The sequence below is a fragment of the Danio rerio genome, chromosome 20, assembly GCF_049306965.1.
Source record: "Danio rerio strain Tuebingen ecotype United States chromosome 20, GRCz12tu, whole genome shotgun sequence".
NCBI classification, from domain to species: domain Eukaryota; kingdom Metazoa; phylum Chordata; class Actinopteri; order Cypriniformes; family Danionidae; genus Danio; species Danio rerio.
In genome coordinates this window covers 9366852-9386550 of record NC_133195.1, presented here as the reverse complement: position 1 = coordinate 9386550, position 19699 = coordinate 9366852, and the positions used below count along the sequence as shown (strand labels likewise).

At 36.5% G+C, this 19699-nt stretch overlaps 1 protein-coding gene across 1 annotated transcript; it reads right to left on the bottom strand.

The window, feature by feature from the left end:
- Positions 1 to 1677: 1677 nt before the first annotated feature.
- fosl2l (fos-like antigen 2 like) lies at positions 1678 to 11829 on the bottom strand. Its single transcript, XM_684823.9, has 4 exons — positions 11016 to 11829; positions 10760 to 10895; positions 6150 to 6257; positions 1678 to 5891 (listed from the first exon to the last, which is right to left on the bottom strand). The coding sequence occupies exons 1-4, from the start codon at positions 11069 to 11071 to the stop codon at positions 5613 to 5615; spliced, it is 579 nt and encodes a 192-aa protein (XP_689915.3). The 5' UTR covers positions 11072 to 11829; the 3' UTR covers positions 1678 to 5612.
- Between the last annotated feature and the right edge of the window lie 7870 nt (positions 11830 to 19699).

The window sequence follows — 19699 nt, the reverse complement described above, 5'->3', positions numbered from 1 at the left end:
TTTTTTTCACAATATCCTGTGACCTTTAAATAGAAAAGGTGCAGGACTCTGTGAATTGAAAGTCAGGTTCCCAGATCCCAAACAGGAACTCATGCCCACAGCGGAGTGGAAATCCTCCTCCTTTTGTAACGGGATGGGAACGAGGGGCTCTCCATGCATGCCTGAGCAATGCCACTCCTGCGGAGATGTCAAAATAGCCTTGTGGCATGTTGAATCTTGTTACAGTACGTGTAAGTTTAAGCTGTCGTGCTTAAAGTGATAGTACACCCATGAATGGGAAAATATTACGGATATGATTATCTTTCTTCTGTACTGTGAATCAGATATGTTTTAAAAACCTAATTTTCTTTTTTTTTAGTGAATGGGTCTAATTTGGCCCCCATTGACTTTCATTATACAGACAAACTTTTTTCTCCATTCTTCAACGGCTTTAGCAGAATAAAGAAAGTCATACAAATTTGGAATAACATGAGGGTGAGTAAAACATGTCTGATTTATTTATTTTTTTAACTTGTCCTGAAACATCTCTTTTCTGTAAAAATAAATACATTATAATAATGAAAAATAATTTGCAACTATCTTTATGTAATACAATAAATTATTATGTTTTCAGACCACATTATTATAATAGTTATAAACAGTTAACGTCAGAATAATAACCCCACCTTAGATTTTTTTTCTTTTTTTAAATATTTCCCAAATTATGACAGAACAAGAAAATTTTCACAGTATGTCTGATAATATTTTTTTCTTCTGGAGTAAGTCTTATTTATTTTATTTCAGCTTGAAAAAAAGCAGTTTTTAATTTTTTAATCACCATTTTAAGGACAAATTTTTTAGCCCCTTTAAGCTATATTTTGTTTACAATAACTTGCCTAATTACCCTAACCTGCCTAGTTAACCTAATTAACCTAGTTAAACCCTTAAACATCACTTTAAGCTGTATAGAAGTGTCTTAAGAATATCTAGTCAAATATTATTTACTGTCATCATGACAAAGATAAAATAAATCAGTTACTAGAAATTATTTTTAGCTATTAAAACTATTAAATTTAGAAATGTGTTGAAAAAAAAATCTTCTCTCCGTTAAACAGAAATCGGAGAAAAAAATAAACGGAGACTAAATATTTCAAGGGGGCTAATAGTTTTGAATATAAGTGTAGAACCTAAGCTGCACCTTAAAAGTTTTTTAGCTTCTGTTTAAAACTTGCTGACACACTAGTCATATCTTCCCCCTGTGAGATCGCCGATACACGATACTATCGCATCGGGGCGTGGCAGTGTTATGTTTATGCATATAATATTTGATTATTATATTTAACCATATGTAAAGATATTTAATAACCTTTCGGTTGATTTTTAAAAATTATTTATTTAATAATAAATTATCGGTCAGGTGGTGTTGATGTGAACAGCTGAAGCTGTTGTGTTTTTTGTAGTTAGTTTATTATTAATGAAGATGTTTAAAAATAATACTATTCATTTTATTCAATAATGCACTTAAAACATGCAATAGAACTACATTAATGCGAAACGAGCTAAATATCATCTTTAAAATCGTCATAGGTTTAAGCTCTTGGCGATATCTTTGCCTATCGTCTATCGGCACAACCCTATGACACACATAACTCTAAAACATAAAAGAACAACTCAGACAATAATTTACTCAACACAAAGTTTATATTTCTGTGATAGATTTAATAAATTATTATAGTTCAGTTTATAATTCAAACATGTTAAAACAGATATACATTTCTCTTGATCTTTACATTATTTATTATGAAAAATCTAGATAGAACATACGCACCTTGACTTGAAAATGACAAGACATTGCGTTGAACGTAATTTTCATACCATTTTTAACTATCACAAATCATTAACTCTTAAGACAAATGGATAACACAGCCTTGGCAACTCATGTTCAATATAGTAAGCATTTGGTTGTTCTTATTGTCAAGCCCTTGTTTTGTATTTTTACATTTAGAGTCTGGCCACAGTTCAAAATACAAATATTTAACAATAACTTTTACAAAATATCATCGCTGTTTCAAAGACAAATACATTTTAATATAGACATAGTAACTTTATTGTATTGCACAAGACAAAAAAGGAAATATTATTATCATAAAGCAGCAGAAGTAGTTGCTTACCACTGGAAAAGTTTGACACAGAGTGACTTTTGTGTAATAGTAACGAGGTATTTACAGAGACACTGTAAATATAAGACACTGAAAGCACCAGTGTATCTTCTTCACCACACTCAGGGTAAGTTTACACGACAACAATGTACAGTACTTTTAAAATGGGAACATTTGTGACGACGATTCCCATTTACACAGATCTGTGAAAATGACTGAATTTAAGTTTTATGCATGCCAGGCCAGTAGGTGGCGATGGCACTTTGTAAAGAAACCTTACACACCATCGCACATTCAGTTCTGTAGTTGTTATAGTTATCAACTTCAGGATTTTGCATATAGTATGTAATACACATGTAATACACATGATTTCACACAATTTTAGTAGCTTGAAAGATGTAAATGATGCTAGTTGCATTTTGAAACACATTTTCAAACTTCAGATCCCCAAAATGTTGTTTAGATAATAGCCCCTTTCACACAGTGATACCGGTAAATTTCTGGAAAATTTCCGGAACGACTTTACCGGTATATTGAAAAAAGCGCTGTTCACACAGGCAAGGACGTTACGGAAATTTTCCGGAAAAGAGCATTCACACATCCATTCCAAAATACCGGTAAATTCTGACATCATTCACCACAAATGAGCTTTAAACGGCTGCGCTTGTATTTGTAAACATTTGACTAAATTACAAACTCTGTGGATGATCAATATTGTGAACAACTTTCGCAGGATCACTTTCGCATGTCAAGATGTTCATAATATGTGCGTGTGCGGCGCTCATAGGCGCACGCAAAGCTTGAAGGTAAACAAACAACGGCTTATCATAAGCATCTCATCGATGATTATTTACACAGTTGGCATTAAGAAGAACATATAAACGTGATCTGACTAACTTCTAGCAGCTAAATGTGTCTGGAAAAATATTCAAAGGCTTTTATCCTCACAAACCGCACGGACGTAAATGCGTCTGACTGTTGTGATTGGCTAAAGCAGACATCTCACGTCAGCACGTTCTAGACGTGCACGCGCTTATTACGGGAATCTTCCTTCTGCATTCACACAGCGCAGCATTCCGGCAAATTGCCGGTAATGTTACAACTTCTCTTTCCGGAAAATAGCCAGAACGAATTTACCGGTATTTTCAAAAAGGACCTGTTCACACATACAACCTTTCCGGAAAATTGCCGGCAATTTTCCGGAAAGGTCTGTATGTGTGAAAGGGGCTAATGTCTCAAATGCAGAAAAGAGTTTTCTTTTTACAGATAAACATTCTTAAGTGGGTCGCACACCAGACACGCCGTGCTGCGCCGCACTATGGCTCATATTTACATTGTTTTCTATATGTCAATACAATTCAATTCAATACAAACCTAACAGATCCCTCCAAACATTAGGATCAAATAAATGAGAAATTCCAAGAGCTCATTCAAAACAGGGTAAATCAACCTTCAGCTACTGCTCCCCCTGCTGCTGGAATCAGCTTTCAGAAATAATCAGATGTGCTCCAATATTAGTTACATTCAAATCCAGACTGAAAACACATCTGTTTAGCTGTGCCTTTACTGAATGGGCACTGTGCTACGTCCAACAAATCGTATTATTGTGTTTCTTTGCTTTTTCATTCCTTTAAAACATTTTTATCTATTTTTAATCATTTTAAACTGTTTTAATCTTTTTTTCTTGTTCCTTTTATTTTTGTTTATGTAAAGCACTTTGAATTATTATGTATGAAATGTGCTATATAAATAAACTTGCCTTGCCTGGTAAGCAATGCAAACAGATGCAAAATGGTGCCTCCCATATGTGTTACCTCATAGAAACACATTGTATAAAATTTTAAAAGAAGCTTTGTGTAGCGTCCAGTGTGTGATTCCTTACAGATGGCATTTATGCTAATGTATATTTATTTTAAAACGTGCAAGTTTTGTTATTTTTATATGTGGCATCCACACAACCCAGACTCATTCTGAAAAAGTAGCCTGGCGGATGTTTTTGGAGGCTGCGATTTACATGACCGGAGATACGTATGGCTGCAATAAATTTTTTCAAGCGAACGCTACAGGATGGTTTGACGCTGCACCTCTTCGCACTCACTGGCTGACAGCTCACCTCCGTGTGGAGCACTTTCCAGTTGCAACCAGTTTGTCCGGTTAGCTCGTCGTGCAGGTCTGTGGAGCGCAGACCTGGAGGGGAGCTGACTGCTGCGACGATGATCAGGTTCGAGTCCAGGGAAGAGCGGTTTCAGAAATCAGGTAAGGCAAATATAGAATCCAAAAAATAAAGCAAACGAGTTCATGGCAAGGATGTGGTGATATCAGAAAACGCAGTAAAAATCAGACGAGGGCTTTTCTTTTTCTGGACGATTTTGTAAATCGTTGCTTGGTTTTAGGGAAGGAGGAGGAGGGTGGGTCGGCCGATTGGCCGGCCGCCCAGTCAATCATTCAGTCAGTCAGTCGGACAGACAGTCGCTCGACAGCGGCCTCTGGTGGCTTTGCACGAGAACAGCGCGAGCGTGAATGCCGCACGCTCGCGAGAGGCATTTAAGATGCGAAGAAGCGTGCACAGGGGCCTTTCACGGATTCGCGAAAACAAAAACTGCACAAATACGTACCTCCCGGGACGTATTTCACAGTCTCCAGAAACGTCCGCGGGGCTACGTTTCTAGAATGAGCCTGGGTTGCATACACACTACTCAGGCATCTTCAACGCTACAAAAATGTAGCATTACAAAAATGCCAAAAAAAAATGTTTTTATTTATAAATGCTGGTGTTCTGTTTCAATGTAGACCGGCTGAAAAAACATCTTTTTAAAACTTTCCACAATATTCTGTTCTCATTTCCTGGAAGGGAAACATTTTAAATCTAAAACACCATTTCAAAATAAAGCACACCAGCGTAAACCAGTGGCACCTCAAAGCTGATTTATACTTTTGCGTTGAGCGCATGTGTATGGTCCGTCACAGGCTTCACATGTTTGCATACCCCTCATTGTGGCTGACGCCGATGCTGGTGCACATCTCTCATAAAATGTAACTTTAGTTGTGAGACCCGTAGCGCAAGCTCTGGGATCGTTCGGCTTTATTACACTGATGTGTGTGGGTGGGGCTGAGAGCTTCACAAACCCAATCAACAAACCCATTGGATCAAGTGTTTACTAGTGTCTAGTCCCAAGAAGGAGCTTCATTTGGAAACTTTTATTTTGTGTTTACCTAATTATTAAAGTTGTTGCACGTCCGCCGGTTCCCACCTCATAATAAGTCAGTTTTAGCTACTTGTACATTAAAGTAGCGTTCAGAAAAGTAAAAGAAACTCGTAAAGAAACTCGACACAGAGCAACATAAAAAACCTGCAGCCAGCTAGTGTTTCAGAGGTGTTATTGCAGCACAAAAAGAAAGCAGAAGTATAAATGCACGACTACGCTCAAGTCATGCGCTGTGGGTCATGGTGATCTCTCAAGTTTAAACCAGCCTTTAGTGTAAATTAGGGCCTTCCTCTGTCAGTTCCACTGCTTGCTGGAGTCCAAAATGTCTTGACATACTTATGCCATCCAGAGGCTCCTGTTTTATTGTGACTGCAGTTCTGGATGGTAAGATGTCTTTCGACTGAAAGTTGTCTAAGGAAATAGATTTGTCCAGTGTGCAGATGGACGCATGCGATGCTAGCAGCATTTTTAGCTGCTCCTTCTCCTGTTGCAGGCTGCTCACCTGCTTCTGCAGCCCGACCTGCTCCATGTACAGCCGCTCGCTTTCCTGAAAACAAACACACATCTGGTTCTCATTGGCATGTTCTGCTGCTAATTACGCAACGTTACCAGATTGCCTGAAACAGAGCACAATGCTAGATTATCCAGTTGAGTTCTTGTTTTGTTTGAAACTATGAAAGCATTCATTTTACCTGAGTGATTCATTCATCATATGTCATTCTTAAAAAAGTCTTGAGTAAAACTGGACATACAAGATGTGCTGTCATAAATAGTCAACACCCAAAGTAAATGGAAAAACTGGCACCTCCTGAAGAAGGTCAGTAAGCTCTTTTCTGCGGTTGCGGCATTTGGCAGCAGCCATCTTGTTTCGCTCTCTTCTCCGTCTCCTCTTTTCCTCTTCATCCAGACTGAGCTGATAATGCAGTAAGCAATACATCAACATCACTATATTTTTAGACACTCTAACTAATGATATGGCAGCAACTCAATACATTTAAGCATGTACATAGATGGGGTCTAGAAGATCTGCTGAACGTCAAACCAAGGAAAAAAGGTGACTGAATATGGCTTGGTTGTTGGCATATAACATGCTGATTTTATATTTTTTTTAAAATGCTGATAGACTGGGATTGATGCAACCATCATTAGGATACAGAGAATGGTTGGATATAAGATATAATATCCAGTGAGCAGCAGTTTTGTGGGCGAAAATGCCTTTTTTGATGTCAGAGTTTAGAGGTGATTGGTCAGATTGGTTAAGCTGATACAAAGGCAACAATTAGTCAGTTAACCACTTACAACAAAGGTCTGCAATAGAGCATATCTGAACACAAAACAGATGTAACCTTGAAGAGCACATCGGGTTATGGACTGTTAGATAAAAACTGCAAACTGAGGCTACAGTTCACACAGACTCGCCAAAATTTGACAGTAGAAGATTGGGAAAAGTCTGATAAGTCTTGATTTCTGCCGCAATATTTAGATGGTATAGAGTCCATCCTGCTTTGTCAGAAGTTCTAGCTGCTGGTGGTGTAATGGTGGGATGAAGACTTTTTTGGCACACATCCGCTTGTTAAGTGTGACGTCACGCGGAGTGGCTTCCGGGTCCAAGCGCTCTATTCAACTGAATGGGGAGATTCATGAAATGGTAATAATAAACGTTTACAAAGCGATTTAATACTTTCGAAAGTCACGATCGAAATATATATGTCCATGCCTAATATCTGATGGCCAGAAAGTGATTCATTGTTTTATAAATTGTTAAAATTTTGGTATTTGTTATGCAGCAAGCCCAGAGATTGTTGTGTACACTATGACTTTATGTAAAATTAACTTTAATGTGTGATAGGAATAAAACGCGATCATAAACGAATGATTTCTCCACTCAAATGAATGGCGGCTTGGATCCGGAAACAGTATTACATACGTCACAAACACATCACCACTTAACAAGCGGATTGGGTGTCTTAACACCCGTAATTTTAAAGCCATAGCTTATACTGTAGTAGCTCAGATTTGTTGCTGACCATGAAGAACAGAGACGGACAACTTCAGCCATTGTTCAGTGTAGATTTGCCCAGACCCTAACTGTTCGTTTTCACCGAAGGCAGTAAGAGTTGACGTGGTATGACACCTCCACGCTGGTGTGGGTATCAAGGAGAGTTAAAATCAAGTCATCTTTATGGTAATGAGCTATGATGCGGTTCGGCGGCAAACAATCAGGATGTAGTTTTTGTCGAAAGGCGGGTTTGTGGTAACCTGACAAACCATTGTGTTTTGCCGTGGAAAAGCAAGCTGTTATAACAGGAAGCTTGAGCTAACTATAATGACAGTACAAAACAGTATTGCTGCTTTAGAGTGTTTCAGACATATGGAAACATATTGGGTAAGTGGAGCAATGCCACACCACACACAAGTTTTTTTATGCGAGAATGTAAGTGATTTGCTGATATGTTGCCATGGCCCCTCAATACAAGATTAATGTAGCTAATTTTGATGCTCTCGTCGCTGGAGATGTGAAGGCAGACAACGTTGTCGCCAGGGCATCCAGTGCGAACTTTGATACTCTCCCCGCCTTCGTTGTGAACGCACAGTAAGCAACAACACTTGAACAAGCTAATCAATGGGTGTGTCTCAATCAGTTCCCTCGTTCAGTACTCAGGGCACTGATCAGCTAGTCAGCCATTTGATATGCTATTTATTATTTATTTGTCTCAGTCGTAAAATTCTTAAGTGCACGGATATGTTTGCTTCTTGAAAAGTTCCACAATGCACTGTGAAAATCAGAGATTCCTGAAACAGAAGTTCGGAAGTGAGAAACATGAATCGCTTTAACCAATCATCAATTATAATGACAAACTAGAGATTTTTTTTTTTTAAAGAAACATTTATTTGTATATATTTCACATGAAGAAAATAGCTGCACAAGTTAAAAACAATCCAGCAAACATTTATAATTGTTTAATGCAATGAAATGTCAATTTCAATGCTTGAAATGTAGCTGGTATAACAATCTAATGATTTAGCTTTAGTGCCCTATTCTTAAAATTATATGAAAGATTCTAGTTCTGATGTTGTTTATTATCTCCAGTTTTGCTGTTGTACAATGAGGACGCATTACTTGGATTGAGGCAGCTCATGAGGATTATTACTGGGGTGATGCGGTGGTGCAGTGGGTAGCCCGTTCAGCTCACAGCAAGAAGGTTGCTGGTTCTAGCCTCAGCTGGGTCAGTTGGCATTTCTGTGTGGAGTCTGCGTGTTCTCCCTGTGTCTGCTCCGGTTTCCCCAACAGTCCAAAGACATGGGTATGCTAAAATTGACTGTAGTGTATGAGTGATTGTGTGAATGAGTGTGTTTGTGTTTCCCAGTGACGTGTTGCGGCTGGGTAAAACAAATGCTGGATTAGTTGGCGGTTCATTCCGCTGTGGCAACCCCAGATTAATGAAGGGACTAAGCCGAAAAGAAAATGAATGAATGAATTATTACTACTAATAAAAATAATCAAAACTTACTAAAATTCATATGAATAACCTATTACAATAGTTATTAAATATTAAGGGTTATTAAATTATTGACAACCACTAACTAATATATGAAAGATATTAGTTCTAATGTGGTTTATTATGTATTATGTATTTTTATTATTTATTATGTGGTTATTATTGATCTACTATCTCTTGGGTAGGCTCAAATGGAATCTGCACAAGCAGAAATATGCAGATTTTCGCAGAGTATGTTTATTTACTTGTGTAAATATGTATAAAAACTTGTTTTTAAATTGATTTCAGTAATATTATTAACAAATATGAAAATGTTCATATTATTTATTTACCATACAGTTTGTAAAGCAATATTTTCTGTCTTTTGGTAGATTGTATAGGCCCGTAGTTAGCTTGGTGGTTCTTTTTTTTTAATAAAATATGGACCTTTTTGCAGATATTAGCCTCGTTTTCTATCTAATATGAGGTTTGAATACTTTTTAAGCACTATTCTTTGCCAGATTAGCTTGTCAGATGGTCATCAACCACATTTTTTTATGTACCAATAACATTTCTTAAAGATTTAGAAATAAACAAATAAGAAAATAATACTTAGTTTTCAAATACAAAATGTATTACCTATATCATTATAGGGAAAAATTATGCTGTTCAAGTTTTAAATTAAAAACTAGCCTATTGTCAATTATTAGTCAAACTCAAACTGGCCAGCACATTCAACTTTCCTCAGTCACACTGAAGCGACAGCCAAAAGAGAATTCTGCTTGGTCTTAAAATGTTCTTCGATAGTTATTTTCATAAGTTATTATAGTATAGCAGTCAAAACAGCACAAATGAGCTTGTGTATGCGACAAACTCTGGGCCTTTGTCAGTGAGAGGTGAGTCTTTCGAACCATACCCCTCCCCTGGCTACGGGCCTGTAAGAGACCTGCTTCATATATGCCAAATAAGTGGATCCAAAAGGGTTTGCTTTGCTTTAATTTTTTAATTAATTTATTTTTTACAAAATTCTGCGTAGAAATAGCTAAAAATGTCTGCAGATTCTGTCTGGGCCTACTCTAGAGTTAGGGAGCTGATTGAGATGCACCCAATGTCTTCAAGATCACTAGAAAGCTACAGGCAGTTGTGTTTTATTAGAATTAGAGCTCCATTCTGCAGGGATATAGTGGCCATCTAGCGCAGTTGCCCATAATGAAGAATGTGGAACGTCTAAAAAATATTTTCCTGCAAAAATGTATTACAATAATCTTTTAGTTTATTTACATCTTCAGAAAATTGAGTTTATTTAAAGTCACTGTCATGTTCTCTCTGCGTTCAAGTGGGTTTCCTCCTTGTGCTCTGGTTTCCCCCACAGTCCAAAGGCATCACTGAAAAAAATTATTCAGTAATGATTCCTTGGATTTATTAAATTTTTTTATGTTTAGTGGCTGTAACAATTTATTTGGACAGAATTTAAACAAACAAATTAAGAAGAATTTTATTTAATTAAATTTATTTCTTTAAATTTAACACAAATAGATTGTTTGCAACAGTTTTGCAGACAACATTTTTTTTACATGTGAATTAGGTAAATTGTCCGTAGTGCATGAGTGTGTATGGGTGTTTTCCAAAGATGGGTTGCAGATGTAAGGGCATCTGCTGTGTAAAACATATGCTGGATATGTTGGCGGTTCATTCTACTGTGGTCACCCCAGATTAATAAAGGGACTAAGCCGAAAAGAAAATGAATGAATAATGTCATTGTTATAACAATTTTATCCAATGTAATACTGCAATATTTGTTGACAAAACAGCATATTGTTTATGAAGTCGTTTATAAAAAAAATATCAATCTTTACATAAATTACTTCGAAAAAAAATCAACCCTAAATAATAGTAAAACGCCACTATATACTGTGTTATATTGTGCGTATTTTACCTGTGCATCTCCTTTGCTGTGGTCCAGGCTCTCACTCTGCATCACCGGCTCGATGATCCACCGCAGCTCCTGCCGCGACGCGACTGCATTGACCGTGGCGATAAAAGGGCTTTTGGATCTCTGCATTTCGACCTGGCTGAAACAGAGGCAAAAGCAAAAGAGATGTCATGAAAATTATCGCGTTTGCACGGTTGGTTATACAATGAAAATAATGCACATTTATTATGTACTTCTGATTATGTCTAAATATGCTCACCTGATGGAATTGGATATTTCGCCTTCAGAGAAGCAGGTTCGTTCAGAAATCTCCATACCAAATGTATATCCACGTTAAACGGTATTTTCCTCCATATGTTGACGGATATTTTGAGAGAAAAGCCAAAGCTACTTGCAGGGATTTATCATGGCTACGCTTTATTACTCGGTGTTGAAATTGCCGTTCCGCCCATGCACTTTTCAGCCAGTGGAGCAACAGGCATTCGCTGGCCTAGTATTAGCTTATAATCGGTTGTATGACGAATCTGTCCTAATAAGGGCAGTTGCGTCACAGCGTTGTGGAATTACCTTACTGCGAGTGACGTCACATATTTCCAAGCGCTTGTGGCAGACATGCCCAGTCATCTTAAATATGCTCAAGTAATAGCCTGGTTATAACCTTATGTGCAGTTAATACAGTGTGAGAATTAATTACATCTGATAGATTGTGTCAGAGAGTCTTCAAATGTAATCAAATGATTAGATAATGTAAATAAAGTTATAGTCAGAATTATTAAACCCCTTTGATTTTTCTTTCTTTTTAAAAATATCCTAAATTATGTTTAATAGAGCAAGGAAATTTTCACGGTATGTCTGATAATTTTTTTCTTCTGGAGAATGTTTTAGTTTGGCTAGAATAAAAGCAGCTTTAATATTTAAAAAAAACATTTTAAGGTCAATATTATTAGCATCTTTAAGCTATATCTTATATAGTCTACAGAACAAACCTTTATTACACAATGACTTGCCTAATTACCCTAAAGTTAACCTAATTAACCAAGTTAAGCCTTTAAATGTCACTGTAAGATGTGTAGAAGTGTCTTGATAAATATCAAGTAAAATATTATTTTCAGAAATGTGTTGAAAACTATTCTTTAAACAGAAATTGGGGGTAAAAATAAACAGGAGGGCTAATAATTCTGACTTCAACTGTACGTCTGATAAGATTTTTGGTTTTTTGGTTATTGTTATGCCGAATGGCATTTTATTTCTGTAAGTCATGGTTAAAATGTGGAGGGAAATTAAATGAATTACATGTTTTTACAGAAAAGTAGGAAACTGTATTACACTTTTATTGATTTGCTGCTTGAAAACCATTTTTCTTCTTTCACCTATGTGATTTGTTATGGATATAATATTATTATTATTAATACTATTATTATAATAAAAATTATTTTACACATTTGACTTTTATTTTACATTTATTTTTATTGTATTAATGGGCTATTCTGTGTTTTTCAGCCAAAGATGAACTTCCAGTGAAAGCTTAATGTGATTATTTTTAATTTCATACTGTTCCTTTTACAGCAAATGTGATTCAAATACAACCAGGTAATAGACTTCAGCGTCCATTTAGTTGTTAAAGCATAAAAAGAGACGAAAGACCATTTAAACACTGGCACTGTCATTAGAAGAAGGCTAGCGCAAAAACTCCATTGAAAATACTGGGGTATAATTAATTTCCATATTTTAAAGACATGGCATGGAAAAAATTAATTTAATGCTGCGCTTTTTGTTCTGTCTGAGACTCCTTTTATTTCATATCTCAGCCGGGCAGTGATGATCTTTTTTTTTTTTTTTTTTAAATCAGATCTTAAATGAGGCGATTTTGAATGGGATGACCAGAAATCATCAGAAATCCTGAGACTGGCTGACTGAAATAAAAGTCAGTGTGCATATACCCCATTACAGGTTCAATCAGGAACAGCTTAAACAGCTCTATTTAATACTTAGAGACTGATTTAATTTTCATATGTGCTATAAACAGGAACATGATTTCTGCTATGTTTTCCTTTTTAAAATTAAAATAACATGCTTTCACAGAATGATGTTTGTTCAATATACTTTTAGAATTAAACAAGAGACATTTTGTACCTAAAAAGGTAAAAAAAAAACTTAAAGTGCGTATTAGTACAGTAAAAAAAACAGTGCTCCTTATTAGATTTTTAGGTATTAACATGTACCTATATGGTACCAATATTGACCCTTTAAAATGCAAAATTGTACTTTTTGACAAAGGAACAGGCTATGCAGTGGCACAGTAGGTAGTGCTGTCGCCTCACAAAAAGAAGGTCGCTGGTTTGAGCCTCGGCTGGGTCAGTTGGCGTTTCTGTGTGGAGTTTGCATGTTCTCCCTGCGTTTGCGTGGGTTTACTCTGGGTGCTCCGGTTTCCCCCACAGTCTAAAGACATGCGGTACAGGTGAATTGGGTAGGCTAAATTGTCCGTTGTGAATAAAGATGTGTCCCAGAGATGGGTTGCTGCTGAAAGGACATCCGCTGCATAAAACATATGCTGGATAAGTTGGCGGTTCATTCCGCTCACCAGATTAATAAAGGGACTAAGCCAAAAAGAAAATAAATTAATGAATGACTGACAAAGGACCGTCCCAGTAACAGAATTTGTATCTTTATTTGCGAGAGTGTTCTGTTACACTGTCACATTTCCTAATATGTAGTTATATAAAAAGACATACATTAATAGTTTCTCCGAGGCATATCACTTAGTTTCAGTGATAATAACAATATTATTAGGGACTGAGCACTGGTGTTTAGGCCCTAATGAAATTGCTTTGTTTTTTCGTATTATTATTTCATTCCAGAATGAATCGCATTTTTGAGGGTCTAAACATGCACAAACACTCACAAAATTTGTGCACACACCCAAAATTTACGAAAATTTACACTTGATATGCATTTCAGAAGTGAGTGTGGCTAAAGGGCTCGACGGCGCCACCTATAAACAATCAAGTTCAAGTTCACCACAATAAACATTTTACGCACACTTGCAAAAATTGCCACACACATCAAACATGCCAAAACCTACAAAACAGTCTCCTGGAGAGAAATCCAAAATTCGACAGGAAGCCAGATATTATTAACAAAGTATTTGCCATTTCTAGGCCTTCTTTATTAAACACTTCCTAGTGATTTTTTCAGATCAACACCAAAATCGGGTATTGTCATCCGGATGGCTCGGCGATGTTAAATCGTGAAGATCTAGAATTTTTGTCAAAGGGCATGTCTGTGTGGGCCTTAAAAACGTAGGCATGCATTGTCGGATGTGCCTCAAAATCCAAACTTTTGATAAGAGTCCTGACCTGAACACGTTGAAATGCCAATATTGAGGGTCAGTTGTAGCGTCACCTTCTGGCAACAGGAAAATACATATTTTACCTTAAACTTCCTAGAAATTTTATCTGATCAAATGCAAATTCAATCAGTATAATCTATAAGCCTTTGTGATGTGAAATTCATCAAAGGGCGTGTCCGCCACACAATGTCTCACACTGTCTCATCTGCCTGAAAATTCACAGGTTTGATGAGATTCCTCTGCTGAAGACAGCCACCTGCTTACAGAAGGAAGTTTGGCATAAAGCTGTGGTTTTCTCAGGTTTTTTTTTAGCCTGGTCTCATGAGGAGACGTAAGTATTTTACGTTTTAACAGTTTATTGGCTAATTCATACGAATTTGTACGAGTTCAGTCGTACGAAAATGTAAGATTTAAAAAAGAAGGTGTGGCACCTAACCCCACCCCTAACCCCAACCATAATTGGGGGATGAGCAAATCAAACTAAATTGTACAAATTAGATCGAATTTATTCATGCGAGTTAGCCACTAAATCAAAAAGTTACGAATTGCCATGAGATTGTGTTGGTTTTTGCATATTTATCAGCTTTAGTGCTGGGCCGATAACCGATATGATACCAAATTTATGTCGATAACAATAATAAGCTCATTAGTTTTTTATTGTTTATTGATCTAAGAGCCAATCACACATCACAAATGTGTACCAATGGGAATTTTAAAGTGTGCTGTTATTAGAGATGCACTGAATTCAGCCACCGAAAATTAACGGCCACAAAAATAAGTTATGCTATGTAATGGACCCTCTTATTTTTGTGGTTTCAGTCGTTGTTGGGGTACTCTTTAAATATGGAAGCATTAACAACTGATATTGAAATATAAATTGTACTGTTCAATATAAAAATAACTAATTGAAATTGAATTTTTGTCATATCGCCCAGCCCAGCTTTAATTTTTATTGTCTACTGTTTTCTGTTATACTAAAGCCACCGGGGGGTAGTGAGCGTGGGTGCGAGGTCTTTTTCATCACTGCTTGCAGCTTTAATTATTATTATTATTAATATTAATAATAATAATAATATAACTTACTAACATTTATAGTAATATGATTAAAATATTCAATTATATATGAATAACCTATATATTAATGATTATTAACATATTAATAACCACTAATATATAACATACATTTATCATTTTCATAAACAAATATTTCCAGAAAATGACCATGAAGTTTTAAAGTGTAACTGGAGAATCAATAAAATTAAATATTCCCAAAGTAAAACACACTGTTGATTTGCATCGTCAACTGCATTCGTTCATTTCAGACTGTTTTATTTTGTCTAAGCAGCATTAAAATGACCCTATAAGGCTGCCATGTGCTATGAAGACTCATGTCTATATCCAGTATATTTATTAAACAACACATTAAGTTAATTTTTAAGACACAGCTCAATCTGACAAACATGTTTCATACCATTAATAATGACGCATTAGCTTTTAAATGTTCTATACAATAGTCATATTGGAGCAAATAAGCAAAAAGCACAGAATGTTCTTAGACTAAACAGAGACATTTTTTTTTTGCATCTGTGAGCTCTCAAGTGTATTTACGCTTGTGTGTATGTTTATATGTGTGTTTAGCGGGGAACAGCATGTGCTCAGTTGTGTAGGAGTGAATGTCACCCTATAATACTCTCCCAAGGATCTGTATTATATCACAGCTCAATGGCATTTTGTTGCTCCATAATCTTTCAGAGAATCTCACCACCTTTACATGATCTCAGGCTGAAATGCATTTCCAATAAAACAAGAATTCTGTGGTAATGTTTTGGTACAACATACAAGCAGAGCAGCCAGAATTCTTAGTAAGTGTGTAAACGAACACTTGATGGTTTGTATATAAAGTTGAGGTCAGAATTATTAGCCCCCTTTGAATTTTTTTTCTTTTTTAAATATTTAAACTAAATTATGTTTTTCAGAGGAAGGACATTTTCACAATGTCTGATAATATTTTTTCCTCTAGAGAAAGTCTTATTTGTTTTTATTTCAGCTAAATTAAAAGCAGTTTTTAATTTTTAATAACCATTTAAAGGTCAAAATTATTTTAAGATTTTTTTTTTTTCGATACAGAACTTCAACTGTAAATGTATGTACAGTAAACAACTGTCCATAAGTTATGTGCATTCATTTAATACACATAACAAAGTTTATCAGGACTTTATCTGTGAAGATGCACAGGTTTAATAAAAGAGTGTTTGGGTTAGAAGGACGAAGACGTGAATGAGATCTTAAGTGATTCTCACAGAGAACGAGAGACCGGATTTGTGACGAGAGCGGACACAAGCAATTACAGAAGAACAAAAACGCAGGGTAGAAGATAAAGAGAGATCCTTGAGGATAAAGGAAAGGAAGTACAAAGAGAAAGCGGAAATTCATCAGTGCGTGCTTGTAGCCCATTCAGTTCTTCACATTAAAATAATAATTAAACACTAATGCATCCATTAGCAAAACCTGCATTCAAACTGTCGCTTGGCAACACCAACTGTCCATATATCCCAGCCGCTTTCATCAAACATGTGACAAGAGGCATTGTGAGGATGCTGTTGAAGCTGCAAAAGTCTATTTTCTGCTTCATCAAACTTGTGTTTACTATATGCGCTTGCTGGATAAATGCATCTACAGTTTCATGCAGTGGTGGAAAGAGTACTGAAAAGTCATACTTAAGTAAAAGTATCATTACTTGCCTAAAAATGTAGTGCAAGTAGAGTAATCTGTTGTAAATATTATGTAGCGTATGAGTAAAAAGTAGACCTTTTAAAAGTACTCAAGAGACGTGAGTATTACGCTGTTAAAAGCTGATGCATTTACATGTAATTTGTGCATGTGTGTGTAAACGTAACATTCTGTAGTGCATCTAGGTTTTGCCCAGCAAGCACACAGTCATATGACGTTAATATTAGGGAGGATGTAGGTTGTGACGTCAGGTGACTAAAATTCAACGTCTAGCCAGCATGTAATGTAGGAGACGAATCTTGAAAACAATACATTGATTAAAAACATGTACAAACAATTCCAGACTGCCTTATTTCAGCAGTATTAACATGTTATACATTTACACAGTGCCAAATAAAGCCTGTTACCCTTCCTTAAGATGTTCATGTATGTACAGAAATACCTCCAGGTTCCCTCTCTTCAAATATTTATTACAATTCCCTACTGAAAAAAACAGCTTAAACCAGCCTAGGCTGGTTGGCTGGTTTTAGCTGGTTGACCAGGCTGGTTTTAGAGGGGTTTTGGCCATTTCCAGCCTGGTCTTAGCTGGTCAGGCTGGGAGATGACCAGCTAAAACCAGCTTGACCAACCTAGCCAGGCTGGCAGCCATAACCAGCTATGTCTAGTTTAAACCAGGCTGGTCAAGCTGGTTTTAGCTGGATTTAGCTAATCATTTTCCAGCCTGACCAGCTAAGACCAGGTTGGAAATGGCTGGAAACCCCTCTAAAACCAGCCTGGTTGACCAGCTAAAACCAGCCAACCAGCCTAGGCTGGTTTAAGCTGGATTTTTCAGCAGGGAATGCATAATTATTATGCATTTACATATTATACATGCATTTAAACATTTATCATATATGTTAGCTCCCTTATATCGCTTAACGGTATAAACTAAGAGCATACGCTCTGATAAAGGTACATTTCGCACATATGTAAACAGCCTTTCCTAAACCATGCTAACATATGGATCGTCACCCACCTTTGTAAATAAAAACACAATTTTTGAGGAAAAACGTATATCTTTTATTAAGTTTAAAGTGTGGAGCGATAGAATGTCGGTCCACAAGATAATAAACATCCGCTGTAAATGGTAAATGTTGGCAAAGTTTTCAGAGAGATAACTAGTGAAAACTATAGCGTGTCTGACTCCATTGCTCCAGCCGGAAGTATGGATACGCAACTATCGCTCAACCGGATGTGCGTGCGACCGTCCGTGAAAAAAAGCAGATGACAATGTTATTTTGATGTTCAATAATGAAGTCAAATGATGTTGATATTTGGTTGATTTTAAGTGGTTGGAAAGTGACCAAAATCCAACGTCGAGCCAGCATCTGAAACTAACATTATATTGACATCAAATACTGACATTATTCATCAGGTATGGCAATCAAAATCCAACAGCTGATAGATGTCATAGTGGTAATGTCCACAAAACGTCAAGCTGTTACATCATTAGACTTTGATACATGGTTGGTTTTAGGTTGGACATTGACGTTGACCTGACGCTGAGTTCTGATGTCAACCTGATTTTCATTTATAAACAAAATACAATGTCCCCATGATGTTATAGTACAACGTCAATCTGACATCATATTGACATTTTGTGCCTGCTGGGTGTTAAGGGCCATTTCGGTTATCATACAGTAAACATCCGCCATCTTCTCATCAGTGACATACATCTAAATAGTCTCTTTGTCAATGCATATACAGATTTTGGACATCTTCTTGGACACTTTTAATGCTTCCAAACAGTTTGCTAAAATTATCTTGAGGTAGTTCGCTTATGATGCAATTTACCCTTATCAGTATGTGCGATTGGATTGGACAGGAATTACAGGACTATTTTTTCCTGTCTATGGGGATTAGAAAAATCAAAGTCGTGACTGCAGGTTGAAGGAAAGTAGTGGAGTAAAAGAACAGATACAGTACTAAAAACGTACTCAAGGTAAAGTAAAAGTGCACATTTAAAAAAAAAAAAAACATCCTTGTAAATTCCTGAGAAAAAATAACTCAATTACTGTAATTTGAGTATTTGTAATTAGTTATTTACACCACTGGTTTCATGTAATTCTTGGAAATCAAATTCATGACCTTTGGGTTTGTATTCTGCTGTTGATTGACATAAATCATAACACATAGACATAGCTGTGACACTGGTTTTGAATTGAGCTCATTATAATCAGACAAGAAGTTTGACTACATTCAGGGTTGATGAGTCAACATGATTATAGATCTAAGCTAATAATTCAAAAGTGGCTGATTGTGACCAGAATGGGTCATTTATTAACTTGATCTCTTAACTTAAACACTTGTGTTGTTTTGTTTCGTCGATAATCGAATGTGCCAACAAGAGGGGGAAAAAAACATAATTACACCACCAGCAACATCATGAATAATTGAAATGAGGCATCTATGTTGTGTCTGTGCTATGTCGCTTTAACTTTGATCACATCTGAATGTTGCAGCAAAGCTCAAGACTCATCTTGGAGTAACGAAAAGCCTTGGAGTAACGATTGATGACCAACTAAACTTCTCTGACCACATCTCTAGAACTGCTCGATCGTGCAGATTCACACTCTATAACATCAGAAAGATCCGACCCTTCTTTTCTGAACATGCAGCTCAACTCCTTGTTCAAGCTCTTGTTCTCTCCAAACTGGATTACTGCAACTCTCTACTAGCTGGGCTTCCAGCTAACTCTATCAAGCCTCTTCAACTGCTCCAGAATGCAGCAGCACGAGTGGTCTTCAATGAACCTAAACGAGCACATGTCACTCCGCTGCTAGTCCGTTTGCACTGGCTGCCAGTTGCTGCTCGCATCAAATTCA